This window comes from Haliotis asinina, chromosome 7 (assembly GCF_037392515.1).
Source record: "Haliotis asinina isolate JCU_RB_2024 chromosome 7, JCU_Hal_asi_v2, whole genome shotgun sequence".
Taxonomy (NCBI): Eukaryota; Metazoa; Mollusca; class Gastropoda; order Lepetellida; family Haliotidae; genus Haliotis; species Haliotis asinina.
This window is the reverse complement of record NC_090286.1, coordinates 22,511,891-22,538,193: the sequence shown is the minus strand read 5'-3', so window position 1 is coordinate 22,538,193 and position 26,303 is coordinate 22,511,891. Positions and strand designations below refer to the sequence as shown.

Genomic DNA, 26,303 nt, shown 5'->3' with positions numbered 1-26,303 from the left:
CCTGACAACATACTCTATCTCCTAATAGAGTACAACACAGCTCCATTGACAGAAAGTGGTGAGTGGTAGAGTTTATTTTTATTTTAGCAATATTCCAGCCAGAAATGGGCTCTACACATTGTACCCATGTGAAAAGACCATGCTTTATAGAGGGGACTTTTTTAAATGAAGTGCACGTATTATTTCGGATAGTATGCTTACTACCAGCATGCACAATGTGCAACATCCTTTCTATTAAATTGTAAAGTGCTGGACAGCCAAGAAATACAACATTTTTGGATAATTATACGCTGATGAAACACTGTGTTCATGGTAGCACAGAAAGTCACAACACATTGGAACATTACTTCTACACAGTTAGCCTGATATCTCTCCTTCTTTTCCTCAGTTTGTTCTTCTCTTTCAGACCCTGTTCGATATCCAGCCACTTCCTCCGCCAACACACTAAAACAGAAGAGCATAAGCTTCACAACACCTACAGATACGCCAGAGTGGCTACAGCTTCAATGACTTATCAGATAACCTGTCATTCATGAACTCAATTAAATTTCATATGACAGGAAAAGCATCATGTTCACTTCAAACCCCAAATCCCAACCCCTTGCATAAAACCCAACACTAGCCAAATTCCCCAAACGACCATCGCTTACATGGACAAATCCTCCTGAGGAAGTCTCATTGACATGACAATATGTGATCGTCTTTGTTCAAAGGCTGTAAGCATTTTGGTCGTTTAACTGGACTCAACAATGAACGCTTATTGACTACCTGAGGAAGTCTGACTGGCATGACAACGTGTAACTAGTCTTGTGGGAAAGCCACAACACTTGATCCACCTAAGAGGACTCAAGACCTCTCTGGACAAAATCAACTTGATGAAGTATCTCTGCCATGACATTTCAATGGCTTATTACTATACTGATCATAGAGGTTAAAAGCACTTACAATATCAATGATTGCCTTACAAACTAACCTTATCTCTTGGAGAAGTGACCTTGCCTTGAGAAGCCTGTCTCTCTGCATATACCCAAACGGCATGAGGCGGGTATCCATTGGTTCCTTGCTTAGAGAGTCCTTCAGGGACTTGATATTGGTCTGAACGTAAGAAGGGCAATGCTCAGATCTTTAGATCTTGTCAACATTTATGCCTTAAACAGTCAATATGCATGTGCTATTTATCAGCAGTGCACTTACAAAGAGTGAGTATGTAGATGTGAATGTACATTTGTGTGTTAATACATACCCACACACTAGAGTGTTTGTTAAATTCTGGACTAATGTCATACAAATAAAATTTATACATACAGTGATATTCAGATACTTTTAAATTACTCCTAAAGCTATTTGCAAATACTATTTATTCTACAATTGTGTGACTTTCCTGAACACCTCTATGGTAAAGCCTAACCAAAAGCATCAACTGCAAACTGGCACCATATGTATTTGCATAGTAGCATTAAATAATGAAGATTTGAGAAATTCTTAAACTAACAGACTAAAAGGTATTAGATGTTATACTGTAAAATTCAAACAAAAGATCACTTTGCATTCTTCATTTATCTTTATATTATGTTTAACATAATAGCAGGATCACAGGGTTCTTAAAAAGATAATAATGTACGGAACATAATCATCAGAGAAATTCACCAATTCAAACATGAAATGCTTCTTACCAGTTTCTCCACAAGATTTCTGATATGGTATGGCAGGTCAGATTTCATGATTGACTTGTGTTTTATTTCAATGTCTGTCTGAGGGTGGCCTTGACGTCTCTTTTTGTTGTGAACTATATGATATTCCCTCGGTTTGTTCTCAAAACTACAAAACATTGTAACAGAGAATTACAGGCCAGTATCTTTTTATCAGCTGTGTAAACAGTGCTATCATATATTGTCAGCTGGGACGGCAGTGGTATCCACTGAATAAAGTGTTCGCTTGTCACTTTGGTAAACGACAAAGTGGGTCGGAAATATGAGTTCTGGGAGACTGAATTCAGGACAGGGTGGTCCAGAACCCCCATTCCATATACTACTCTTTGGGCTAGATGAAGGCGGGCTGAGGATCTTTTTCATGGGAATTCACAATCCAATTGAGATATCCTGTCAGCTAAGGAAAGCATCTGTGTTGCAATTTGTCAGTTATTACTTCCCTTCCATCTTCATCATCAGCATACTGTTCTGAACAGTATCTCAGTCATATTAGAGGATTTAAGTTTCCATTAGAGGAGTTTACGTTTTCAAGCCGAATTATTGCATACCTTTGAGATTCACTACATTAGTAAAACTTCAAGTAAAGGCTTTGTGGGGGCTAACTAAGCATCTTATCAGGTTGAATCCAAAGATTCCATCGAAGGAAGCAATTTTGCAACGTAAATTGGGGTGCCATCCTCAAGAACATGTTCTTTGCACACTTATGCAAACAAAACACTAGCCATTCTATTTTGTGATCTTTAAAAGAAACAAACATCTTGCAAAATTACCATAGGTATGTGCAAGATAGTCTGAAGTTTAAAGCAGCAAATCATTACTTTTTCACATCTGTCCACTTGTTCCCAGTCTTGGCCTGGAATATTTCACAGAATTCCCTGACAGCCTCTTCCTTCACTTGGTATGGGGTGTGCTGGCAGTGTCCGTTGTCCCCAACACGACCCCATCGTGTAAACAGTATGAACTGGTCCTCGTCTGGCTGATGAACAAGCTGAAAAAAAATAAATTGGTTGAGGTTGAGATGACATGTCCTCATCAAGAGCTTGTTGTTAAACCACCACACCAAAGGTCTACTTGAAAAGCAAACCCTGAGTAAGTTGAATGAAATTACCATTAAATATCAATGCACACAAAGGTCAGCTTTGCTCTGGGCAAACTATTGTTCCCATCCTGGCGAATTACCTGAATCTGGTAAAAGTTGTACAGTCCATACACACCCGCGCTGACGTCAACCTTGGTAAGGAGGACATCATAGAGGAGGTCCTGTTCCTCATCCTTCTCTAGTGTCCTGAAAACAAAACAAATGGAAAACATGTTAACCTTTTGCTTTCCAAACTGCGCTTCACCAGAAATCTTAGCTCTGGATGCATTTACACTTTTCAAAATTTTGAGGATACTTTCCTGACCTCAATCACTTAAACGTCTTTACTTACCTCTTTGCTCAAAAACCCTTTACTGACCTCCTCTCTCTTGGCCGCATTTCTCAAAATCTGTTTACTTTATTTATTTCTCTTCATTGTCCAGGTGCTCAAGAACCTTTTACTGGCCTCCATTCACTCAATCACTGTACTGACCTCATTCCTCAAACCTCTATGTGACAGCTGTCTTCTTAATCTTTTAAACAGTTAAAATGCCCTAGCATTTATACCAAGAATGGGGACTTTTAATGAGCCCTGTCAGTCAACTCACCCATTGGGAACAGTACAGTTAGAGTCGATCTTGGCTACATACTCGTCATCAACATGCGTGGGCTGCCCAACCTTCTCCAGCAGTTTCTCGGCATCTTCACGGAAAGATGGTGCAGGACTGGACCATTTCATGCTGTCTGTCACAGTGGTGGACTGATACTTGGGCTTTTTCTGAGGACACATGATCATGTCGTAATCAATCACCGACAAGAACTTGTACATCACAGGACCAGAAACAGTACTGTAAGACTGGAAAAGTGCAAGACTGTAAAAGAGACGGTTGAGAGAATAGTACAAGTGTAAGGTTAGATATGAACAGATTAGGAAAGTGAAACAGTAGACCATTTGTGAGGTAAGGTATAAATGTATAACATAGTTGTAAGGTAACACAGAGTAGGGGGTGAGACAGCGCTTCAGATGTAAGGTCATAAAGTAATAGAGTATGAGGGTGATGCAGTAGTACAATTGTGAAGTGAGAATGTAATAGATCATGAGAGTAATACAGTAGTGCTGTTGTAGGATGACAAAAGAACTGTGTCACAGAGAAATAAATAAAATAGATTCATCATGTTTTCCATTCCTGAACTTCAGTTGTTTGGTTGCAGATAAAGTCAGGGTGAAATTAGAAAACATGTGCTCAGATGACTGTCATTATCATCATTATCATTATTCATAGCACTCACCATGTTCCTATCACTGATATTTTCCAATTTCTGTAGCATGCAAGCTATCTTGAAGGCACCATTTCTTAGTGCCAGGTCCAGAGGTGTGTCCCCATCCTTGTTCTTCACATTCAGCGTAGCACCAGCTTTGGCCAGGATGAACACAATTTCATCATTATCAAAGGTGCCATATGCAAGGGGACATGCAGCATGGTGCATCACAGTCCAGCCATTCTTGTCTGCTGCATTAAGGTTCACCCTGCTCAAGTTCTTGAATGGCTTGTATTTCTTCTCTACAAGTTGGAAACATGAGTTCTTTCACTTTTCACAAGCTGATAATTACAGATTTTTCTATGTACTTTGCCCATTTCCGCCGATTTTATGGACACTAATGTGTGTCCATTTGTGATTAAAAAATTTGCCACTTCCATTAATGATCGACAGTTTGTGTTTGATCTAAAAAATCATACAATTGCAGAATGTAGACAAAGTTCAATCCAATTTGCCGATACTGTCAACTCGCCCAAGTCTTTGTTTGTTGGTTGTACATAGAATATCCGGTAATGACGAAAACTTGAATACTCTAACACATCAAAAAGAATAATATGACTCCCTGATGTTAAAGAAAATCTTATAACAGCTTGCTTAATTTCATATCTGTGAACAAGACAAGACTGTTTTTCATTCAAAATCAACATACAGAGGTGGTAGGTGATTTGAAAAATCATAATCTTTTTCCTAAAAACATTCATCAACTCACTGATGATGTCAACGTTTGTCTTGTCTTCCTCTTTTTCAGATTCTTCTGAATCTGCTTTACTATCATCAACCTTTCTAGGGTCAAAGTTGTAGTTCATGAGTGTCTTCACAAATATTATGTTATTCTGGAACAAAATTCCAAAAATGACTGTGAATAGTGACCTGACTGAACACATTTTCTGAAAAAACTTTTAAAATATAAACTGGGTTACATTTATCATGGTCTACACTGAGCTTACCACTCCTCACGGCGGGAAACATCAGAAATGGGCTTAACACTTTGTTTACATGAGGTGAATAAAATCTGTCTTTGACATGATGAGCGAACGCTTTAACCACCAAGTTACCCAAACATCTAAGTGCACTAAAGCACTTGGGTACCCATAGCACTAACTCCCTTGTTCATGTCTTCAATTGAAGCTAACATAGATAGTAAAAACCTCGTTAAGCTGAAACACTGTAATTACCTTAATCAAGTGCCAAAGAATCCAAACTCACCCCCTTGACAGCATGCATCATTGGAGTGATCCCTTCGCTGTCTGCCATGTTAACATTGACAAATTGAAACAGAAAATATTTTAGGAAGGAGTTATCTAGGCTGTTATGGTTGATGGAGATGATGAGCGGGGTGACCTTGGGTGTGTTGTACTTCTTCCAGTAATCAGGATCCTTCCCATTTGAGCTGAGGATGACTTCTTGAAGTGGACGGTCAATCAGGATATCAGCTTTCCCATTATTCTTCAATAAATCATTGATCCACCATCTACAATAAATAGTGGGTGGCTAGTTACTTTGTGTTGTATTTCAGTTGTACCACAAAGATTTTATTTCTTCGTCATGTCAATTTTATGTGGGATTTGGATATTCCCCAAACGGGGTATCATGTTAGCATTTTTCTAAAATAAAAATCAGTTTGAGGCCGGGGTATTACCTATGCCTATGCTGGTTGTTTGTGGAAAACTGCACTTAACAATATTCCACCTATGTGTCGATCGTCTGATAATCAAATCTGGACCAGACAATCAGTGTCATGAGCACTCAGTTACACAATATGATTCTTGTGAGTCTAAGGAACACAGCTCTGCACAGGAAATTGCAGCACGTTATATAGCAGACCATCCTGCACCCAAGGATACAACACACATGGAATATTGTGGCTCATTAGGGATCAGAGAAAAACAATTTAAAGGCTTATTTTAGCCTCTCTAAGGTAGTCCTTGGTTGATCATGGTTACTGTGGATGGTCAGTAAACCAGAAACAAATGCCAAGAAACTGATATTTATGACCTCATTTAAAGGAATCGACAACAGAAAATTCAAAAGATGACAGAAAGACAATTAATCAAGAAATGTTTACAAGATGCTACACTTGCAAATCATATACAAGTGATTCTATCAACTCTCAAAGCACGCGGCTATTGGGCCTTTGCTAACTCTATGTTGTTGGGAATATACCCTGTATGCGTAGAGCAATAGAAACACTTTCTTACATGAAGTCTAAATCAAATTCGGAGGACTTCCAAAACGCAGCTGCCACGACACTTCTACCAAAAGAGTCTGTGTGTGCGTGGCTGTATACTCCTGCTTCCTCTGCAATGTATTGAAAGAAAACCAGATCCATTGTGTAATACTATAATCACTACGTACAGGGCAAGTTTTACGTACCTTGAAAAATGGATCAAAACATAACATTGATAATTGGCAATGAAGTCATAGGAAATTCGAACTTAATTCACAAATGGCGGGAACAAAGTAATTTTACTTTCACCATTTTGTTCTCTTATCGTCTCAACAGACAAAATAGAACTATTCCAAAGGAACACTTACATCATTTTATGAATGTCCAATATTTATTTAATTTAACATATAGTTTGTCTGTAAGCGAAGGCTTGTACTACGTAAATGTGTTTGACAAAGACAATACATTCAATGCATCTGATCAACAACCATTGAAGGCATTTACATTCCCACTTTATACTATGTTGTCCTATAGCTATCCACTTTATCTTATATTTCTATATGGTTACTCTCTTTTCTTCATCCTCACATTGTATTCTTTGTACATTAATCCTATCTAATTGGATTCCAATGTTGTTATCATCAAGACACCCCTCCCCCCAATACATTGCTATCTTTGTGCATTAATCCAATCGTAATTATATTGTTATCTTTGTAATTCTCTCTCCTTTCATTGTGTAAACATGTTTACATGCTGAGTCACTCTCTGTACGTCCTCAGAATACGCCCGATAAAGGAGCAAGTAATACATCCGAAACGCCGTGTAAAGAATGAAAGAAGTTCATGTTTGTACAACTTCTAAATGCCTGTGAAAACCTTCACTGTTAATTGTTATTTGCATAGCATTTGTGATACACCTACCCATCTGACAGAGAGGTAAATATAACCAATTTAACTATATCTGGATTCATTTGTCAAAATGGCGTTGTTTTATGATTTTTTCATGAGATTTATTCGATTAATAAAACAAGAAATTTCCAGTAATTTAGTTGCCTTCTGCACACATAAAATTCAGATGGAAAATTATGAATATCGCATTATAATATAATAAAGAGGTTGTTATCCATAACGTATCCTTTCGTGTTGCTCCTGAACTTCTAAAATGCCAACCAAATAGATAAAATAAGAATAAATTTAAACAATGTTTATATTGATGTGGCAGGTGAAAAATGTATGTAAATATATGTGAAAAAAAATTGTACCTAAGAAGAACGTGGCCAGCTGATAGTTCCTATTAAGGGATGCATACTGAATAGGTGTACACTTGTAATCGTCCTCCGTTGTCAGGGACACGCCCTTCTCAATCAGCTCGGTCAACACCTGAACAGACATTTATATTTTACATCGCCATAAACGCTAATAGAAACTATCTGGGTTTAATGATATAGTTACCAACTAAATGGCAACGTTCACAGTTCAGTTAAAGTTGGCTATCAGCAAACGCATTGTCTACCAATTTACATGAAAAGAGACAGTATATATGCAAGAATATATAATGAACATTTCAAATTTTTGACATCCCTCACTCATGAAAATGTTACTCAACAGGAATATTCTCACAAAAGCATTTGCTTTAATTTACAGTTTCTGTCGTTGGCAGAACTCCTAAGCCCCTAATCTGACTGAATTGGTTCTGTGGATAAATCTGTTTGAACACAATATTCCACCTCACAATGCAGCTGTAGATTTAACACGCTATTGCATCTGCATGATGCAGCTGTAGATTAAAGACAACGTTTCATCCACACAATGCACCCTCTAAATTTAACACAAAACTGCATCCAGATAATGCAGCTGTCACACATTAACACATTATCCCACCGCATAATGCACCTCCATATCTGACATAATGTTCAACCAGTACAGATTTAACACAATACTTCACCATCATAATTCAGTTGTAGTGTTAACACAATATTTCACCATATAATACATATCTATAGCTAACATCATATTCTGCCAATATATGCAACCGATACATATTAACACATTACCCCAAACCAATAATGCAGTTGTAGGTTTAACAAAATATTTCACCAGGTAACGGGGCTATATATCAAACACAATATTCCACCACGTAACGCGGCTATATATCAAACACAATATTCCACCACGTAACGCGGCTATATATCAAACACAATATTTCACCAAATAATGCAGCTGCAGTGTTCCAACACATACTGCATCTGAAGACACTGATATCCAAACTAAGCACTGCCTCGTGAAAACCTATGGCACACAGAGTTCCTTGGTTACAGTTACCAGAATTCCTACAGATGCCTGTTGATAATCAATCCTAGACCAGCAGGAGCACGGGTTAGTATCATCAGCAACAAGCAGGGTGACCTACGCAGGTTTATACACTTTTCCGCTTTGCACAGAAAGTGGATGCTTTAGTGCAGGTGCTTGACACAAATTAGTATTATTGCTATATGAATATGTGCAACTATTATCAAGATACCCACATGTTCCATATTCACCCTATGGTTCATGTAATTGCCAGACTTTTGACCGTATTCTGTTCCTGCAGATAGAGGGCGCTTTTGTGCTCTCTCTTGACACCCTTAGTACTGCTAATGTTTGAATATGGGTAATATATATATCCATGTGTATTATATTAATATTCAGTGTCTTTGAATGTATATGTCATTGGATCAATAAAGATTCTATAAACGTACATTTCAATAACACACACACACACACACACACACACACACACACACACACACACACACACACACACACACACACACACACACACACACACACTCCATATCCAATATGATATCCACATCATATTGTGTAACATGCTCACCAGGTAAGCGTTGCCACCAAATCCTGTGGCAAAGAGGCTTAGGATGTGAATCAGGTTGCGTCCATGTTCACGGGTATTGCATAATGACTGCACTTGGGTCTTCGTGGCAAGTCGCAGGAGTCGCAAAACGAATCCGTACTTTTCTAGCTTCAGTCCGTTCTGTAAACAGAAACAGAAACAGCCGTTCTTATTGAATGATATCGTTTCCACGTTAGGAAGACACATGTTGTGCATAACAAGTTAAAATCAGAAAGTCTCATGCGATATCAAAATATAACACAGTTAGATAAAGCAGAAAGATTGTCTGCATTTGGAAAATACTAGAGACAAGGAACAAATATACCTCAAATGTTTCGATTACTTTTCTCAATTTACACAGTGAGTGAGTTTAGTTTTACGCCACACTCGGCAATATTCCAGCTGTACGGCGACGGTCTGTAAACAATCGAATCTGGACCAGACCATCAACAGTGATCAACTGTATCAGCATCGATCTGTGCAACTGGGAACCGATGACATGTGTCAACCAAGTCAGAGAGCCTGACCATCCGATCCCGTTACAAGTATAGTCGCATTTTATGGCAAGCATGGGTTACTGAAGGCCTATTCTACTACGCAACTTTACGGGTCCTTCAATTTACACGGAATACTGCATGTAGTCTAACTTTGGTACATGGAACAAAGGCAACTGGAACTAAATCTAACATTTCCATCTGAATGTTCAGCTTGGTGGTTATGTATACATAAAGAAGAAAATATTGCAACACCCGATTTTCAACGTAGTAGTCATGTGTAAACTCCAAGTGTGGTTTTTTCGCGCATGAAAGACCAGGCAAGATCTTGTCAGTGAACCTTATCATCTTCAATGAATCTGAAGTAACAAGTAAAATTTTTCAAATTGAGACATTTAAGGCATTTTATCTCTGTAACAAAACAAGGCTAGTTTTCACAAATATTGCTACACAATTAACTATGGCTGTAGTGGAAATGCTAGCTGGGATTTCAAACTGCAAATTGTCTCTAATTCAAGGGTAATCATCACAGTTCCTGCACAGACAATATCTTGTGTATCTCCTCATAAATAATATCATAATATCTCCTCATACCCTGGATCAGACGTTGGATATGACGTTGAGGTAAACGTCGCCATTCCTCGTGCATCGCCTTTTCCAACTGTGCCAGATTTTTAACCGGAGGTACCCGTTCACGTACTCTACAGCTAAGAATGTCCCACACATGCTCGATAGGTTCATATCCGGGCTACGAGCAGGCAAAGGAAGGGTAGTGATGGGCACTTCGTCTCAAAAAGTCAATGACAGCTCGAGATCTGTGTGGCCGGGCAGTATGATCCATGTAAACTGGTCTTGTCTGAATCGGGTGATTGTCAAAATGTGAAACAACAACCCTGTCCAAGATTTCCTGTTGATACCGATGCCCGGTAAGGTTTCCCGCTACTTCTGTTGTTCCAGTTTACAGGTTAAGACACGCACCCCCACACCAATATGGATCCATCCCCAAATGGCACAGTTTCCTGGATGTTTCTTTGAGAATATGCTGTCCCTGGCTGTCTTCAAACCCTTGACCTACCATCAGTGACATGCAAAAGGAAGAGGCTCTCGTCAGACCAATGGATCCGTCTCCATGACGCCAATTCAGACGATCGCGACACCAAGCCAAACGAGTTGCAGTTTGTGCAGGTATTAACAAAGATGGGGCGTCGTGCCCGGTATCCAGCTGCTCTGATCTGAGATGACTGCGTACATTCTTGGTGGATATGGGTCGATTTGGTGTGCAACGGGGTCGTCCTGTACGTTTCATGTCTTTTACGTCATTCATTAGTTGATGCTTCTTCACTATGCGGCTTACAGTGCTAAAATGGCGCCCAATTCCGGTGCAATTTCACGGTATGACACGCCTGCATCCCTCATCCCAAGACTCTGCCATCGTTTGGCTTCGGATACTTGTTGTGGTCCCATTATTATATACACAAACGTATCGATAGCTCCGTATAACCATATAATGTTTGCAATGTGGTTTGACACTCAAATTAACTTTTATTCTGCTTATATCGTGCGATTTAAGATACTGAAATGCTTTACACTTGCTTCATGTGCATCTCCTGCTCGCACGATAAGCACTGAGACAGTGTTATTTGTGTATGATGCTCCATACATGCCATATTTACTATTTTATTCAACAAAAATTGTATGGCTCTATTTGAAGTACTTTCGTAGCTACATATTTTCGGTGGTGCAATACATTTTATGTATATTTGTCTAATATATCAGATCTACCAGAGTGACTTGTAAACAGTACGGTGTGGAAACAGCGTGGGAAACGGGTATGTGGCAGTGTTGGGTTGAACTTACTGTGGTCTCAAAATAGTAGAACATAATAGCTTGGACTTTACCTATTCGTTCTTAAGGTATTGTATGGTTTATTAAGCCTCAAAGTCTTCATAGGGTGGGTGGGGACAGCCTTATGGTTAACGTGGTCGCTCGTCACGTATCGATATCCCACATGAGCACAAGGTGTGAACCCTAATCTTTTGTCCGACAAAAACATTATTCCAGATATTACTGGAATAATTGTAAAAGCTGAGTGAAACTAACCTCACTCAACCACTCACTCACTCAGTGTTAAGAGTAAATAAAGGTCCCCGTATCTTTGATACTATGGTTTCTGACTGTTCCAACTGTTGGATATCATTACAGAAAACTATCTTGATCACAGCATATAAAAATTAGATCCTCACAAGGATTGTGATTGTCATTTTGCAATGGTTTCAGTTTGCGTCCAAAGATTAGGAAATGATATATCTTCCAAAAATGATTTGGAGTCTGTCATCACCCACCTCAATGACGTCTGCAAATATAAACCCTGATTCATTCACGGGCTTCGCCAATACCAAGAAGCACACTGCTTTGATCTCGTTCATCACAGCATACTGGAGGAAAAAAAGAAGGTTCATCACTAAATAAAGTGAGGATATGAGTTGGTGACATGAACTACACAGTGAGGGATAGCAGGTAGAAGGGGATGGCAGATAGATGTCTGCGGAGACTTTCTCCATTGCAATGGATAGACATGGATCGGTGTTGACATAAGCTGTGCAGTGAGGTATAAACATTGTCGTTGGTGACATGAGCTGCACAGTGAGGTATAGACATGCTTGTTGGTGTCACGACCTGCACAGTGAGGTAAAGACATGCTTGTTGGTGTCACGACCTGTACAGTGAGGTAAAGACATGCTTGTTGGTGTCACGACCTGCACAGTGAGGGATAGCAGGTAGAAGGGGATGGCAGATAGATGTCTGCGGAGACTTTCTCCATTGCAATGGATAGACATGGATCGGTGTTGACATAAGCTGTGCAGTGAGGTATAAACATTGTCGTTGGTGACATGAGCTGCACAGTGAGGTAAAGACATGCTTGTTGGTGTCACGACCTGCACAGTGAGGTAAAGACATGCTTGTTGGTGTCACGACCTGCACAGTGAGGTGTAGACATGCTTGTTGGTGTGACGACCTGTACAGTAAGGTATAGACATGCATTGTTAAAGACATGAGCTCCACAGTGAGGGATAGACATGTGAGTGGCAGACATGTATGATGGTGACATGAGCTACACAGTGAGGAATAGACATTGACGTTGGTGACATGAGCTGCACAGTGAGGGTTAGAAAGGGAATTTGGGATTCTTCTATAGAATGTTGGAGACATGACCTGCACAATAAGGTCTACACAGGCAGAGATAACGTTAGCGAGAAAAGCGCCAACAGAAGTGCATGAGTGGATATGTGCTGAGATTGAACTTTGACAGACATTTTGGTCTTAGGATTCATTGACCTAGGAGCTTACCTCAAGGAGAGGTGTTTTAATGAAGTTCTCCCGCTTCACCTCATTTGCATCTACTCCTTCAACTTCAACACTGTCATGAATCTGCCCAGTATCCGATTTGACCTCCACAACAGGGTCCTTCAGACATGCTCCATTTTGGATCAGCACACAAGCACAACTTAATGAACGAAAACACAGGAAACATATAACCCCCTATAAGAGCAATCTAGTCAAATCAGCACAGGTTCATAAACATAAGTACAATCACGGTAAACATATTCAAATGCATGTAAAAACATGTTGAAGAACTTAATAATATTTTAAAATGTAATGTAAACCATTTCTGCGTTGAAGATCTATGGATAGTCAACTTCTTTAAAGTACTGACTGCGAGGTGTTGTTGTAGGTACTAACACCGTTATCAGGCAAGTGATGAAAATGCAGGGCAGTACGTGGAACCACAAGTAGCTGATGGGTTGCAGCCAGGTGACCAGCTAGTAAGAACTTATGGTATGACACAGAATTGGACGTAGTGCCAGAACAGTATAAAATACCGGGCCAGGAGACTGGCTGACATGTGCCGTAGATCTGACTTGGAGCTGAACATGGAGCAACCTTTAAAACGTGAGTCATGAAACTAAGAACTAGTATCAAGATTTAAAACAGTCACCCAAACTGTATATTTAGAGTTGATGTTTTGACTGGTCTTTTACTTGTACTTACCCATCATGTTTACCCTTGACAGCCATTGTCAATGGAGTGTTGCCAAGGACACACTTCAAGTTCACGTCAGCCCCCATCTGCAATCCAAAATGCACAGTTTAAGTAATATTGTTACTGAGATGTAAATCTTTCAAACAAATCGAGGTGCCATAACTGATGTGAAGAAGTATGTGAAGTGTCGCTTCAGTATTGTTGTGATTTCAGAAAACACAGTGCGTGTAACTTTGGCTGCAGATTCATCTTCATCAGGTTCATTGATGCAAAGACATTGGATGCAGGCCACGTACACTAGATACATACAACAGATATTGGCTGGTGCCTCACCTGGATCAGGTATACACAACAGCAGGCATTGGCTGGTGACTCACCTGCATCTGGTACACAGACACTGGCTGCAGACACCTGCATTAGGTACATACAACAGGCATGGGTTTCAGACTCATCAGGTACATACAACAGGCATTGGCTGTAGACTCGCCTGCATCAGGTATATACAACAGATACTGGCCGTCGACTCACGTCCCTCAGGTAAACACAACAGACAATGACTGCAGGCTCAAGTACATTAGGTATATACAACTGTCATGGGCTGCTCATTCACCTGCATCAGGTACATACAACAAATTTTAGCTCCCCTGAAGGCTGCCCGGTGAAGTGGTGTACACCCAAACTTGTCCTGAATGTTAATGTCCCCTGCTTTCATATTTGAGGCGACCATACGACACAGCTCTACTGGGTCACTCTGGGAGCTGTCTTTGTGTCTGAAATGGTGACAAATATCATGCTGAGGACTGGAGGAAATCAAGATATAACCTATCCCAAGTGACCCCTTCTTGTTGTTGGAAATCACCAATCCACAAAACGTTCGTAGCACTTCGATATATCTGCATGTCTTACAGTCAGTTGTTTTTCAGTGCTTGTGTCCGTCTTTTCCTGTTCTCCATACAATAGAAAACACAAATGGTATAAACTTCTTAAACAAGATTAAACTTACAGAATTGATTAAGAGACTAATGAGAACAGCATGCTAGAGGACACACTATGCAAATGGCCTTCTGATGCAACTTGTCTGTATACTGGTAAAGATGACAGCATCGTATTCTTGGAGATGAGTAACAACGAAGAAATTTATGATTAGGAGATGATAGTGAAATGCAACCTACTTCCCTCTCTTGACAAACGCATAATGCAAGGGTATCCGGCCACGCACATCCCTGATCGCCAAGTCCGCACCCTTGTTTATGAGGGCCAGCACAAGGTCAAAGTTGTACGTATTGCCCTTGTTATAATCAACAGCAAGGTGAAGCGGTGTCCGAAGAGTCTTGTTCAGACTATCTATATCAGCTCCGTGACTGAGAAGAATTTTCATCATCTCCAGTGTACCTGTGGATTCAGATGGCATGATTCATTACACAGTGATGGGTGAGTGAGTCTTGTTTTATGACCATATGTCTAATAACCCAGTCATGTCATGGAGTGACCGCTGTCAATGACTTAAGAACTTTCTGCCACTTGTGCCTTCGTAATACAGATACGTGGTCACTTATAGTAATCTTGTGTATGAAAATACGTTCACACACATTGGATATTCAAGTGAAACATGCTGCGGGGTTTTTCATTTAAATGAATCTTATGAGAGGCATTTAACTTTGACTGTTTGCAAGTCACAACATTTGCTTCAGCCAATGCCATCAGTAATTCATCTGTGAATATAACATGCCTATAAGAAAGTAACCAAATGTGACGTGCTATATTTGGGGTTACACTTCCACAGCAAAGTACACAGACAAGCACGAAACATTTTCTTCATTTCTGCACCAACTCAGTTCGGAGATTTCATGTGTGAAAATGGACATGACAGAGAAAAGAGCATCCCTATGTCCATGTACATTAATGAAGCCAGGGCACTGATGACTGGTCAGAAAATTATTATATTTTCAATTCACAGAGAGGTGTTCATGTAGACTAAAGGATTCGATTTCAAGGATTGAAGTGAGAGATGGAGGGAGGTTGTATGTTTTTATGCCGCTCTTAGCATCATTAAAGCAACATCGCAGCGGTGAACACCTGAAACTGTCTTCACATATTGAACTCAGGTGGGGAACTGAACCATGAAAGCATGATGAGCGGACTTTATTACCATTAGGACAGCCCACGACCATCAATACGACTGAATATGACATTTTACTAAATGCAACTAACAAATGCGTATGTATGTGACAGTATACCAGATGCCCTGTCTCCCTTGATGATGGCAGCATGGAGAGGCCCACTGCCGTCCCTCTCATCAACTACAGCCAGGTCCGCAGACGCATTCACAATTAACGACAGGAGCTCACAGTTGGCTGTGCTGATGATGCAAAACACACAGAGATGATGACAGGGTGGGAATCTATAATCAGTTCAATATTTGACTACGGAGCCTTTAATGCAGCATTATGCCAAACCGAAACATCAAAATCAATACGGCACTATTTAGACCCACGAAGGCCATTGAAAGACATCAAACACACGAATAGCTAACATTTTCAAATGTCCTCAACATTGATATATACATCGTTTCGAAAACGTTTTATTTACCATTCTAAGCACTGTGTGATACTTCATTTCCACATATTTAACAACGGCCAAGACAAAAATGATTCCATCAAGGAATATGATAATGATTTAGTTCAATAACTGATATTGTTTTGCAGTGATTCATTTTTGAAGGTTCACAAATTAGTTCCGGAATTTTTATTGATTATTTTTTTATTAAAATGGAATCCACCTGTAGCAGTGCTGTATACTCTATCGAATATCACAATTGTTTTGTCTCTGTGTGCAGTTTTTGAGATGAAGATTCTCTTTTCAAACGGGAAAATTTTAACAATTTGTCAAAATAAATTGTTTTACTTTATTGATAAAACAAATTAAAATGCATCGCTATGAAACTACAAGATCACATTTTTAATGTTCCAATTCAACCACAATTATTATGAATAAAATAGCCAAACAAGTTCGATTTTCAAATAAGCTAAACAGGAATGTAGTCGCAAAATCATGGAAAATCTACAACATTCCAGTTTACTGAGGATGGAGCTCTGAAATTCTGGTGATCAATCTTAGTCTGTCAAATATTTGATCCAACAACACAAACAACATGTCATTATTCAGTTTAAAAACACAAAGATCAAATCACCATATATTTTTTTCACAGATAAGTCTTTAACTCACAGAGCTGCTATGACAACTGTCCAGATTTTGTATTTCTTCCCATTCTCCTCCTTAATGTAATAGGCATTGACATCCGCATTGCTTTCCTTGACCTGGAAAGATAAGAGTTATCTTTCCCTGAGCCAGTCTTTCCAAATTTGCCTCCCTGAGCCAAGTAACATACATCAAACTGCAACCGTTTTTATTTAAAATTTGCATTTTAGGAATATGAGACCAAGTTACTGGCATTTCCTTAATTTTATGACATAACTAGTTTGCTCCTACACTATATGAAATAAAGATATTAGTACACCAGAAGAAACTTTAGCTGTTGTCATTTACCTGGCAAATGCCTCATTCTTGTGAATAAAAATGTTATTAAGGCACATTTTAAGGTACAAAAACATGACATCAAATATAGGTCAAATATAACCATGCAGAGTATGGCAAATATATTGTAACAAATGACATGGTAGAAAAAGGAGTTGGTTGTACCCTAGTATTAATCAAACAATTGGTGAAAATCAGACCAAAATCCAACAAATTTGGTAAAGTTAGAAGAGATGGCATGTGTTCTGTCGATACTATAGACTTTATATATTTCATTTCTGATCATATCAATGTTTGGTGTACAAGTAGATGTTCGTATTTTAAAAGAGTAAATTTGATAACTGTTATCAGGTTATCAAGGACATCGTTCCTTTTTTCAGAAAATCCAAATATGATGTTTGTTTTGTCGATATTCAATGTGATATCTGATTTTCTATCCAATTAGAAAATTGATTGCATATGTTTTTCGATATTTTGCCAGTCGTGAAAGAGATTACTACCGCTTTCTGGTGCAATTTTTACAAAATGAGCATTACTTACTCTCTACAGACCCCACCTTAAGCAAAGGTAGGTCAGAGTCAGAGTTTGTATGAGCTCGAAATATTTTTTGATATGATTTCTATTCTTTTTCACTTATATCTGTTTCAAGCTCATTTTCCCACTTCGTTTTTTAGCATTGCATAGCATATTTTGAAACTGGAATAAGTATATCATAATAGGTCTAGGTCATGAACGACGTCATTTGATAGGGTGGGTAGGGTTTATAAGTGGTTTATTGTTGGCAGAATAAATGTCTTCAGGATTGCAATCCTACCGAGAGGTACAAGGTTTCGAGAAAGCCACATTTGCAAGTAGTGCTGTTATTCTAGATATGAATTAAAATACAGTCTTGCTCACATCTCACATGACTAACAAAACATCGTTTTATACCAAATGTTCTTCAATGCCAGGGGTTCATGTCTCAAGCATATTCCATGAGTACTCACCAGTAGACGAACTGCCACTACATTTTTCAAAATAACGGCCCTCGTTAGTGCTGTGTGCCCATCACAGTCACGAGTATTCATGTCGGGCTTGTACTTCAGGATCATTCGGAGAGCTGGCCACTCTTCTTCCATTCCGTTTCGTGAACCACAATACTCACAAGACTCGACATCTGCCAGCATTTCTGCCACCGACCATTTGCCTGAGACACAATAAAATCAAGCTCATCTCTAATTCTCAGAAACACTTTTAAAGTTTCATTATAAAACAGTTATAAAACTACTACGAACTATTTCGATGATCATTCTGTCCCCCAAGTAATCTTCCTCTCCATAATGGCCATTTCCCAACCCTTCCAGCTCTCAGTACTTGGATTCATTTTCTAACTCTTCCTTTCAAAACATAGTACTCTCATCCATTTCCCAACCCTTCCTGTAAATTCCACTCACTGTCGTCTTATCCACTTCCACTCATTTTCTATCCCTACCTGTAATGTCGCAAACACCCTACCCCACAAAACGAAATCACAAGCATCCTATCCAGTCCATCCCTCCCTGTCGCCTCCCAGCCCCTTCATCTATTTTCAAACCCTTCCTTTCTCAGATCACAGATCATAGCTATCCTTTCCATTTTCCAACACTTCCATACAGTTCTCAGTCATCCCATCGATTTCCAAACCCGTGCAGTCAGTTTCCATCCCTGCAATCCGTTTCTGGTCAAGTTTCTCTTTCTTTCAGTCACCCACTAGTCATTTCCGACCTCTTCCTGCCATTTCCTATTTTTTTCAAAGAAATTCAATTCCTACCCAGCCTTCTTCAGCCACCTACCCCAGTTAGCTTGGTATCTGTCCTCTTCCTTCTCTGGCTTGTCCTCCTCCTTCTCATAACGTTTCTCACACATGACGGCATTCACGTCAGACTTCAGTTCATCAATAAGATACTTGATGAAATCACGTCCACGTTTCCACAATAACCTCCCGGTTGTCTTCTCGTCCTCACTGTCAGAATAACTCGACCTTTTCTGCAGAAAACATTTACAAAATTTCTGCCCTGTGCACTCATAACAGCTAGATTTGAATGGAAGACAAACATAACCGAGCAATTACTCTGGTTAGTGTCATTTTCTCTACAGATATCTTAAAATACCATTGTCAGTCTGTTCGCTTCAGTTCATTGATTTATTGTTTAACAATCAAAAGTAGTCTTGAAATAATACCTTCTGGATCAGATATTTTGTCTGACAAACATAAGCATAAATTTGATCAATCTTTTAAGACAAAGAGCCAGCCAAGAAGAGAGCATGCGTTCCTCCAAGGACAAAGATACTCAGTAGGTACTGACCATTTATTTCCCTGGAGTGGTATGAGGATTAAGAATGGAGTAAGTGAAGGTTTTAAAATAATTTGCATGTAAATATACTGTAAAAGTATCATTACCTTGCAGACACTGTACTGTTGACAGGCAGCCAGCAGTGGAGTACTGCCATCATTGCAGTAGGTCTTCGCCATTTCTATGAAAGCTTTCTTCTGCGTTGCATCCTGTTTGGAAAGGCCACTCATTATATTACGCTGACTTCAGGGTTATAACATCGGTGTCTAAGAGATAACTGTAGGCAAGTCAATAATCGAGTCTTTTAACGGACATTCCAGTGATCAACAGCATGAATATCGATCTACGCTATTGGGAATCGATGATATGAGTCAACGAGTCAGGGAACCTGACCATCTTGTTAGTCGCCTCTTATGACGTGCATGGGTTACTGAACATTCAATTCAAACCCAAATCTTCACAGGTCTCACACTGAAACAATGCACTAAGGACAGCAAGATAATCATTCATGAGAACCTTACCTTTGAAACAAGGTACTTGAGGACAATAAAGGTAGTCCTTCATGGAGTAGAAATGTGAAGCTCACCTTTGAAACAATGCACTTGAGGACAGTAAGATAGTCCTTCATGGAGTCCATGTGATCATGACACAGAGAATGGAGGATGGTGTCCCCTACTTTGTCTAGCTCTGTAAAAATTGGGCTGCCCATCTTCAGCAGAAACTCAACTAGTTGAACGTTGCCCTTGAAGCAAAGACAACAGAGGAATTAGACTTGATTACAATGAGAAGACAAAAGTAAGTGTCAGGAATGGGAATTTCGTGCATGTTGTATCACTGAGCACTGGCTCCAGCTATGTGCAGGGTAAATGTTCCACACAGCAAGGTTATACCAACGTAATCTTTTCACGGTATTGGTGGCCTCATCCTCTCAGGCAACCCTTTGAAGACAAATCTTTGTGTTCTACAATTTCATATTATACCATGCCTTTGTGCAGAAACCAAAAGGATGGAAATGTGAAAGAGGAATGAAAATGAACGAAATACGCCATTCAAGTCATTCAATTACAGGAATTTCACCCAACATGCCAAAATACAGCGGTAGGGTAGCCAACCTAGCCATATAGTGAACAGTAAAATGTTAAAAAAAGAGCTTCTAAATACTGAAATTCTAACAAACAGGCAATGATGTAAGGTAACTTTACAGCAATTACGTGAACTGAAAACGTGTTCGGTGGCATTTTGGTTTGTATTTCGCTATGTTTGTGTTCTCTTAAAATAGGTAAACATGAAAAACAAACAATTTATAAAAGCCTAACTTACAGTTCTCATAGCTGCCATGATAGCCGACATTCTGTTCTTGTCGACAGTCTTTGGATCACAGCCATTTTCCACCAGCAACTTGGCGATCTTAACACTTGTCTCCATTGCCTCATCACTCGGCTCTGGAGTCTGTAGTTATGACATTGAGACATGGCATACATTCAGGTACACACCATATGTAGACATAATTATCATACACTGACCCAAAAAATGGCATAGTCATCGGTCTAATCCGATAACACACATACAGGTGACGGATAATTTAATAATGCTGTCATACACCACAGTCAGATCATATATCGTCAACAACCATGGTGTGAGGATAAGAAGATATGCTGTTATTCATGTAATATTTAGTTTCCTTCAGACCTGATGTCAGGGTAAGAATATATGAATTTAAAAACGATGACATTCAACTGACCCTGTGTTGTCAGAGTAGGAGAACAAAATGGAGAATTTGTTTGTAGCAAATTAGTTTGCCATACAGCAATGAAACTAATATACCTAAGACAGCCAATGCAAGTCTAGAATATGTGGAAAATTTTGACTTCCTCAGTATCATTTAAAAACGAATAAACTCTCAGGGCCCCCTTTTTAAATTATGTTTTACGATTATTATTTCTACAAATATGTTCATTTCAGAGGCAAATTATTGGCGTTTGAGCTGGTGATAATGACTGGACGCTGGATACGTATCAACGCACTTGAACTGCGAGCTCCCATCCCAATACCTATTTCTACCCAGTAACTCACTGCCTGTGTGCCACCCAAGAGGATGTTATTTCGGGCCAGATGATGAAGCTGCAACAGAAGAGACAGTACATTATGTCTGTTGTTATAACAGCGTGTGTATAGGGGAATGGAAACAAATGTGGCTGAATCAGTAGCCTAACTAGGGATGTTGGCAAGTAAGTAAACTGTATATTTCCATTCTGAAAAGATTATTCCAATACTTGATGTGTGAATCCCATTTCTGGCGTACCATATTTCTGGCACATTGCTGAAAGCAGCATAATACAATACTCACTCTGTAACAGCCTAAAAGCGACCTTCTATACACATGCCACAGAATATTCATGTGGTGGGATTTGTAAAGATACATGCAACCATAAAGGTTCATGTCTACAGAGGTTGAATCATGTCTCAGAAACTGACATTGATGGGACGATCTTTCACCCAAATCTGTCATGTCTACATTCATCAATACTGGCAAGTGTTTACAACTCACAGGTGTGCAACCGTCAACATCCACAAAGGTGCAGCTAGCTGCCTTGTCTTTCACCAGATAAACCATCTGGTCATACAGGTCTGGGTACAGGGCGCTGGAGGCAGCTGTAGACACCAAGGTCATTCCTGAAACAGAGAGTTATATATCTGAAAATTCATCACTGTCAATATCTTACAATATTTGTTCACGTGATGAAATATACAATATTTCTACACGTAATAAAATGTAGTAGTCGTAGAAACATCACTAATTGAGGTCAAATTAAATCAAAACATTTATAGAGTAGTCCTGTTTTTCCCTGGGTTGCTTATGAATTGGATAATGCCATAAACTCTAATTCTCAAAACACTAACATAGTTGAATTCAAGACAGAAAATCTTGACCATGGTACACCCCATTGGATGATCAGCTCCTTGCTTTAGGCATTCAGGTTGAATTGAGATTGTTTCAAATTTCACACCCAGATATATTCCAGCTATATGACAACACGAATAACTAAGCACAGAGACATTAGTGATTGATATTCCACACCTACAATGTATAAGGAAAAGTGTGAAGATCTCAGCATCAACAAGGACTGAGTGAACCTTTCTTACATTTCACCAGATAGTCATCTGCTCGTACAGATTGTTTAGTGCCACACTCAGCAATATTTCCAATTATTTTATGACAAACCAGGTAATAAGTGAGAAAGGATCATAGAAATCATTGAGTGACATAAAGTGAAAGTCCCACAATTAACCAATTCATAAAGCCGAGTCAGCCACTTCGTTCAGTCACACCTACAATAATAACTACAAACAAACAAATTCTGGAAACCAATTTAAAATTAAAAGTCACCATTTCAATAAACAAATGCAGTGTTATTACTAGAGTTATCTTAGTAATTCGATGGCCTACCTTGGTCATCCTGGAAGTTGACATCAGCGTCCGATTTTGTCAACAACAGGCTTGCAATGCCAAAATGGCTCTTCATGTAGGCGATGGAGAGAGGTGTGGTCTGAAGAAGACAAAACAGACATCTGATCATCATTGTATGGTGAGATTCATGAAGTCACATGATTCTCAAGTTGAATTAATGAGATTTTACCATCAAGCACCCTTCTCTCTACATAAACAAGAAAGACAATGTCAGCAGTCAATATCTGCTACATTTTTCCATCTACCATCTACCATCTACCATAACAAGTCTCTATTGGTCATTGCTTTTCATAACTGTCATACACTTCTTTATATTTTGTCCTGTCAACGCGTCAAAGAAAAAGACATACTTGCACTCAAATTCCTTGCACACAATGGATGAGACAAGGGTATGGCCATATCGGATTGCATTGCAATACTTGAGAATTTAGATATACATCTCACTGCCGTTGTACCAAAGTTACCCGTGAAGGTCCGGGGTAGAATAGGCCTTGAGCAACCCAAGCTTGCCATACAAGGCCACTATGCTTGTCGTAAGAGGCGATTAACGGGATCGGGTGGTCAGGCTTGCTGATTTGGTTGGCATATGTCATCAGTTCCCATTTGCGCAGATCGATGCTCATGTTGTTGATCACTGGATTGTCTGGTCCAGAATCGATTATTTACAGACCGCCGCCATATGGCTGTAATATTGCTGAGTGCAGCGTAAAACTAAACTCACTCACTCACTCACGTTGTACCAAATAACAGTATATAACAGTCTCTGGGTTATGAACACCTTCCAGTTATGTCAGAGTAGCAGTATATGACAGTCTCTTTGTTATCAACACCTCCCAGTTATACCAGCGTTACAGTATATATCATCCTATGGGTCATGAACTCACCTTCCAATCATTGCCTAAATTGACGTCTGCTCCTGCACCAAGCAGAGATTCTACACAGAAGTACCAGCCATATGCTGCAGCATACATGATGGGGGAGTTGCCGGAGTTGTCACACAGGTTGGGGTTGCAGCCAATGTTTAGTAGGTAGGACAAGACATTTGTGTTCCCATTCATTGCAGCATGGATTAGGGCTGTTCTGCCCAGACCGTCTGAGAACAGTTTAGGGTAAGACTTCCAAATCTCAGGCAACACTGCTTCATAATTTCCATAATTTATATTCAAAGACAATGTCTTCTTCATTGCAGAACAAGTAAATGTAGTTAGGTTTTTATGTCATGTATTCAAGGTTGTTTTCAAGTATTTGTTTTATTTTTTTTTAAAAAATGCGTAAGACCCCAAAACTGAATTTTTGACATAGCCAACTGATTAGATGATTAGCCTTCAATCCAAATGACCGAACCTTTCCGTTGAACTACTGCCCCGTGATCCAGAAGAAAGTTCAGTGTATCCAGGAAGCCGTACTGAGCGGCCATCACGAGGGGTGTGATCTTAAAGCAAGAATTGCTCAGTGGTACATCTACCTTGGCTCCATAACTGACCAAAACTTCGACAATTGACTGCAACAAACAACGTATAAATACATTTCCAAATTTGTACAGAGTGAGGTGAGAAAGTTTGTGAAGAGCATTTGAACATACTTAACAGAGAAAAGCAGAACTTCAAGCAGAATTCAACAGATACATTTGTGCTTCAAAATAAGACTGTTTGTGGAGAAACGTATGAAATAAACTTTCAATAGACTCGAGGGTACATGAAGATCAAAAGTTCATTGCAGAACCAAAAGATACACATCCCAAAATAAAACATTTCACCTTATGTCACATAAAATACTAATATTACATAACTAGGAACTAAGAACATATTTTACAGTATATACTTCGAGAAGATTCTCCTTTAGATGGAGATAAAAAGAAGAATAGAATGGTGAGCAAGCTGACTTACCAAATAGCCTTTCGCTGTGGCCATATGCATCGGCGTGTACGAAGCCTTATTTGGCCGATTCAGACCTCCGACCCCAAAGCGCAAAAAGATCGGATCATCGTCACTCATACCTAAGAAAAACACATTCATATAGTCATTTCATGATAGATCTTCACTTTCGTACACAAGTTAACCCATGATAAGGACATTTTCATTGTCTTGGAGGAGCGCGACTGCATGTGCATGTTTGGAGAGACATGTACGAGATGTCACGCAGATAGTGTTTGACGTGGCATTGCATATAATTTCCAGTTTCAGTAAAGTAGGGATACACATTTCCAGCAGTTAATTTTACACGTAAGAATTTTCTGTAACCAAGGTCGACTGATTGGCCATATGTGCAGTCTACACTCTCCATCATGTGCTATCTAAGAACTTTGATAAAAGTTAAATCAGTTGTAAGACATTATCTCCAGACGTAGAAGTAACTGTGACCATATACATTAACTGGCACCTAGTAATTATTACTGTGATATCATTCGGATGATACTGACAACATGTCTCCACAGGACCATGTGTTAATCAAGTCACACGTGACATTTCTTTCCCGTTGCCATAATGCTTCCAATAATGCACACCGCATGTTCCAGTAAAGCCCAAACACACCGTATCCTTCAAATAAAACACACCGGATGTTTCCCAAAAAACACCAGATACTTAGATATATACAACAAACACACCATGCGTTCCCAATAAAACACAAACAAAACACACGCTTCCAGTAAAACACAAACACACCACATGCTTCCAGAACAAAACAACCAAAAATCACCACATCCTTCCAATAAAACAAACACACACACACACACACACACACACACACACACACACACACACACACACACACACACACACACACACACACACACACACACACACACACCACATGCTTCCAATAAAACAAAAACACACCACAGGATTCACATAAACACACACACACCACATGCTTCCAATAAAACAAAAAAACAACACACGCCACATGCTTCCAATAAAACAAAAACACACACACCACATGCTTCCAATAAAACAAAAAACAACACACGCCACATGCTTCCAATAAAACAAAAACGCAACACATTCTTCAAATTTAATACAAAGATGCTTCCAGTAACATTCATGCTTGCCATGCAACACAAATACACCATGGTGCTTCCCAAGACTCATAACGCGCATGCTTCAAATAACGCACTGACCAATGCGACAACGAAACACACCACATGCTTCCAATGCAACACTAACTAGTAAAACAGTATTTTACCCTGCCATTTAAAAAAAACCTCAAACACATAACAAAACAAACGCCTGCCTATTCGACAGTTACCTTAACAACATATAACATTGTCGCTAATGCATTTCTGACTT

General features: G+C 39.4%; 1 protein-coding gene across 3 annotated transcripts in view; it reads right to left on the bottom strand.

The window, feature by feature from the left end:
* The window catches only part of LOC137291494 (poly [ADP-ribose] polymerase tankyrase-like), a 47,979-nt gene that overhangs the window by 6,264 nt on the left and 15,412 nt on the right, over positions 1-26,303 (bottom strand). Inside the window, exons 16-45 of one of the 3 annotated variants that reach the window (XM_067822852.1) lie at positions 24,903-25,012; positions 24,361-24,517; positions 23,901-24,109; positions 22,996-23,095; positions 22,096-22,220; positions 21,621-21,668; positions 20,868-20,996; positions 20,134-20,289; positions 19,655-19,756; positions 19,047-19,239; positions 18,222-18,421; positions 16,927-17,018; positions 15,939-16,060; positions 14,874-15,093; positions 14,312-14,471; positions 13,711-13,787; positions 13,009-13,165; positions 12,003-12,095; positions 9,149-9,307; positions 7,536-7,653; positions 6,306-6,405; positions 5,314-5,578; positions 4,817-4,940; positions 4,078-4,349; positions 3,396-3,565; positions 2,889-2,994; positions 2,528-2,697; positions 1,674-1,818; positions 974-1,095; positions 348-444 (exon numbers count right to left, since the gene is read on the bottom strand). In XM_067822852.1, coding sequence (XP_067678953.1) covers positions 348-444; positions 974-1,095; positions 1,674-1,818; positions 2,528-2,697; positions 2,889-2,994; positions 3,396-3,565; positions 4,078-4,349; positions 4,817-4,940; positions 5,314-5,578; positions 6,306-6,405; positions 7,536-7,653; positions 9,149-9,307; positions 12,003-12,095; positions 13,009-13,165; positions 13,711-13,787; positions 14,312-14,471; positions 14,874-15,093; positions 15,939-16,060; positions 16,927-17,018; positions 18,222-18,421; positions 19,047-19,239; positions 19,655-19,756; positions 20,134-20,289; positions 20,868-20,996; positions 21,621-21,668; positions 22,096-22,220; positions 22,996-23,095; positions 23,901-24,109; positions 24,361-24,517; positions 24,903-25,012 — 4,298 coding nt within the window. Of the gene's footprint in view, positions 1-347; positions 445-973; positions 1,096-1,673; positions 1,819-2,527; positions 2,698-2,888; positions 2,995-3,395; positions 3,566-4,077; positions 4,350-4,816; positions 4,941-5,313; positions 5,579-6,305; positions 6,406-7,535; positions 7,654-9,148; positions 9,308-12,002; positions 12,096-13,008; positions 13,166-13,710; positions 13,788-14,311; positions 14,472-14,873; positions 15,094-15,938; positions 16,061-16,926; positions 17,019-18,221; positions 18,422-19,046; positions 19,240-19,654; positions 19,757-20,133; positions 20,290-20,867; positions 20,997-21,620; positions 21,669-22,095; positions 22,221-22,995; positions 23,096-23,900; positions 24,110-24,360; positions 24,518-24,902; positions 25,013-26,303 lie in introns of those variants that run through there. The other 2 variants (XM_067822853.1, XM_067822854.1) reach the window with 2 other exon arrangements.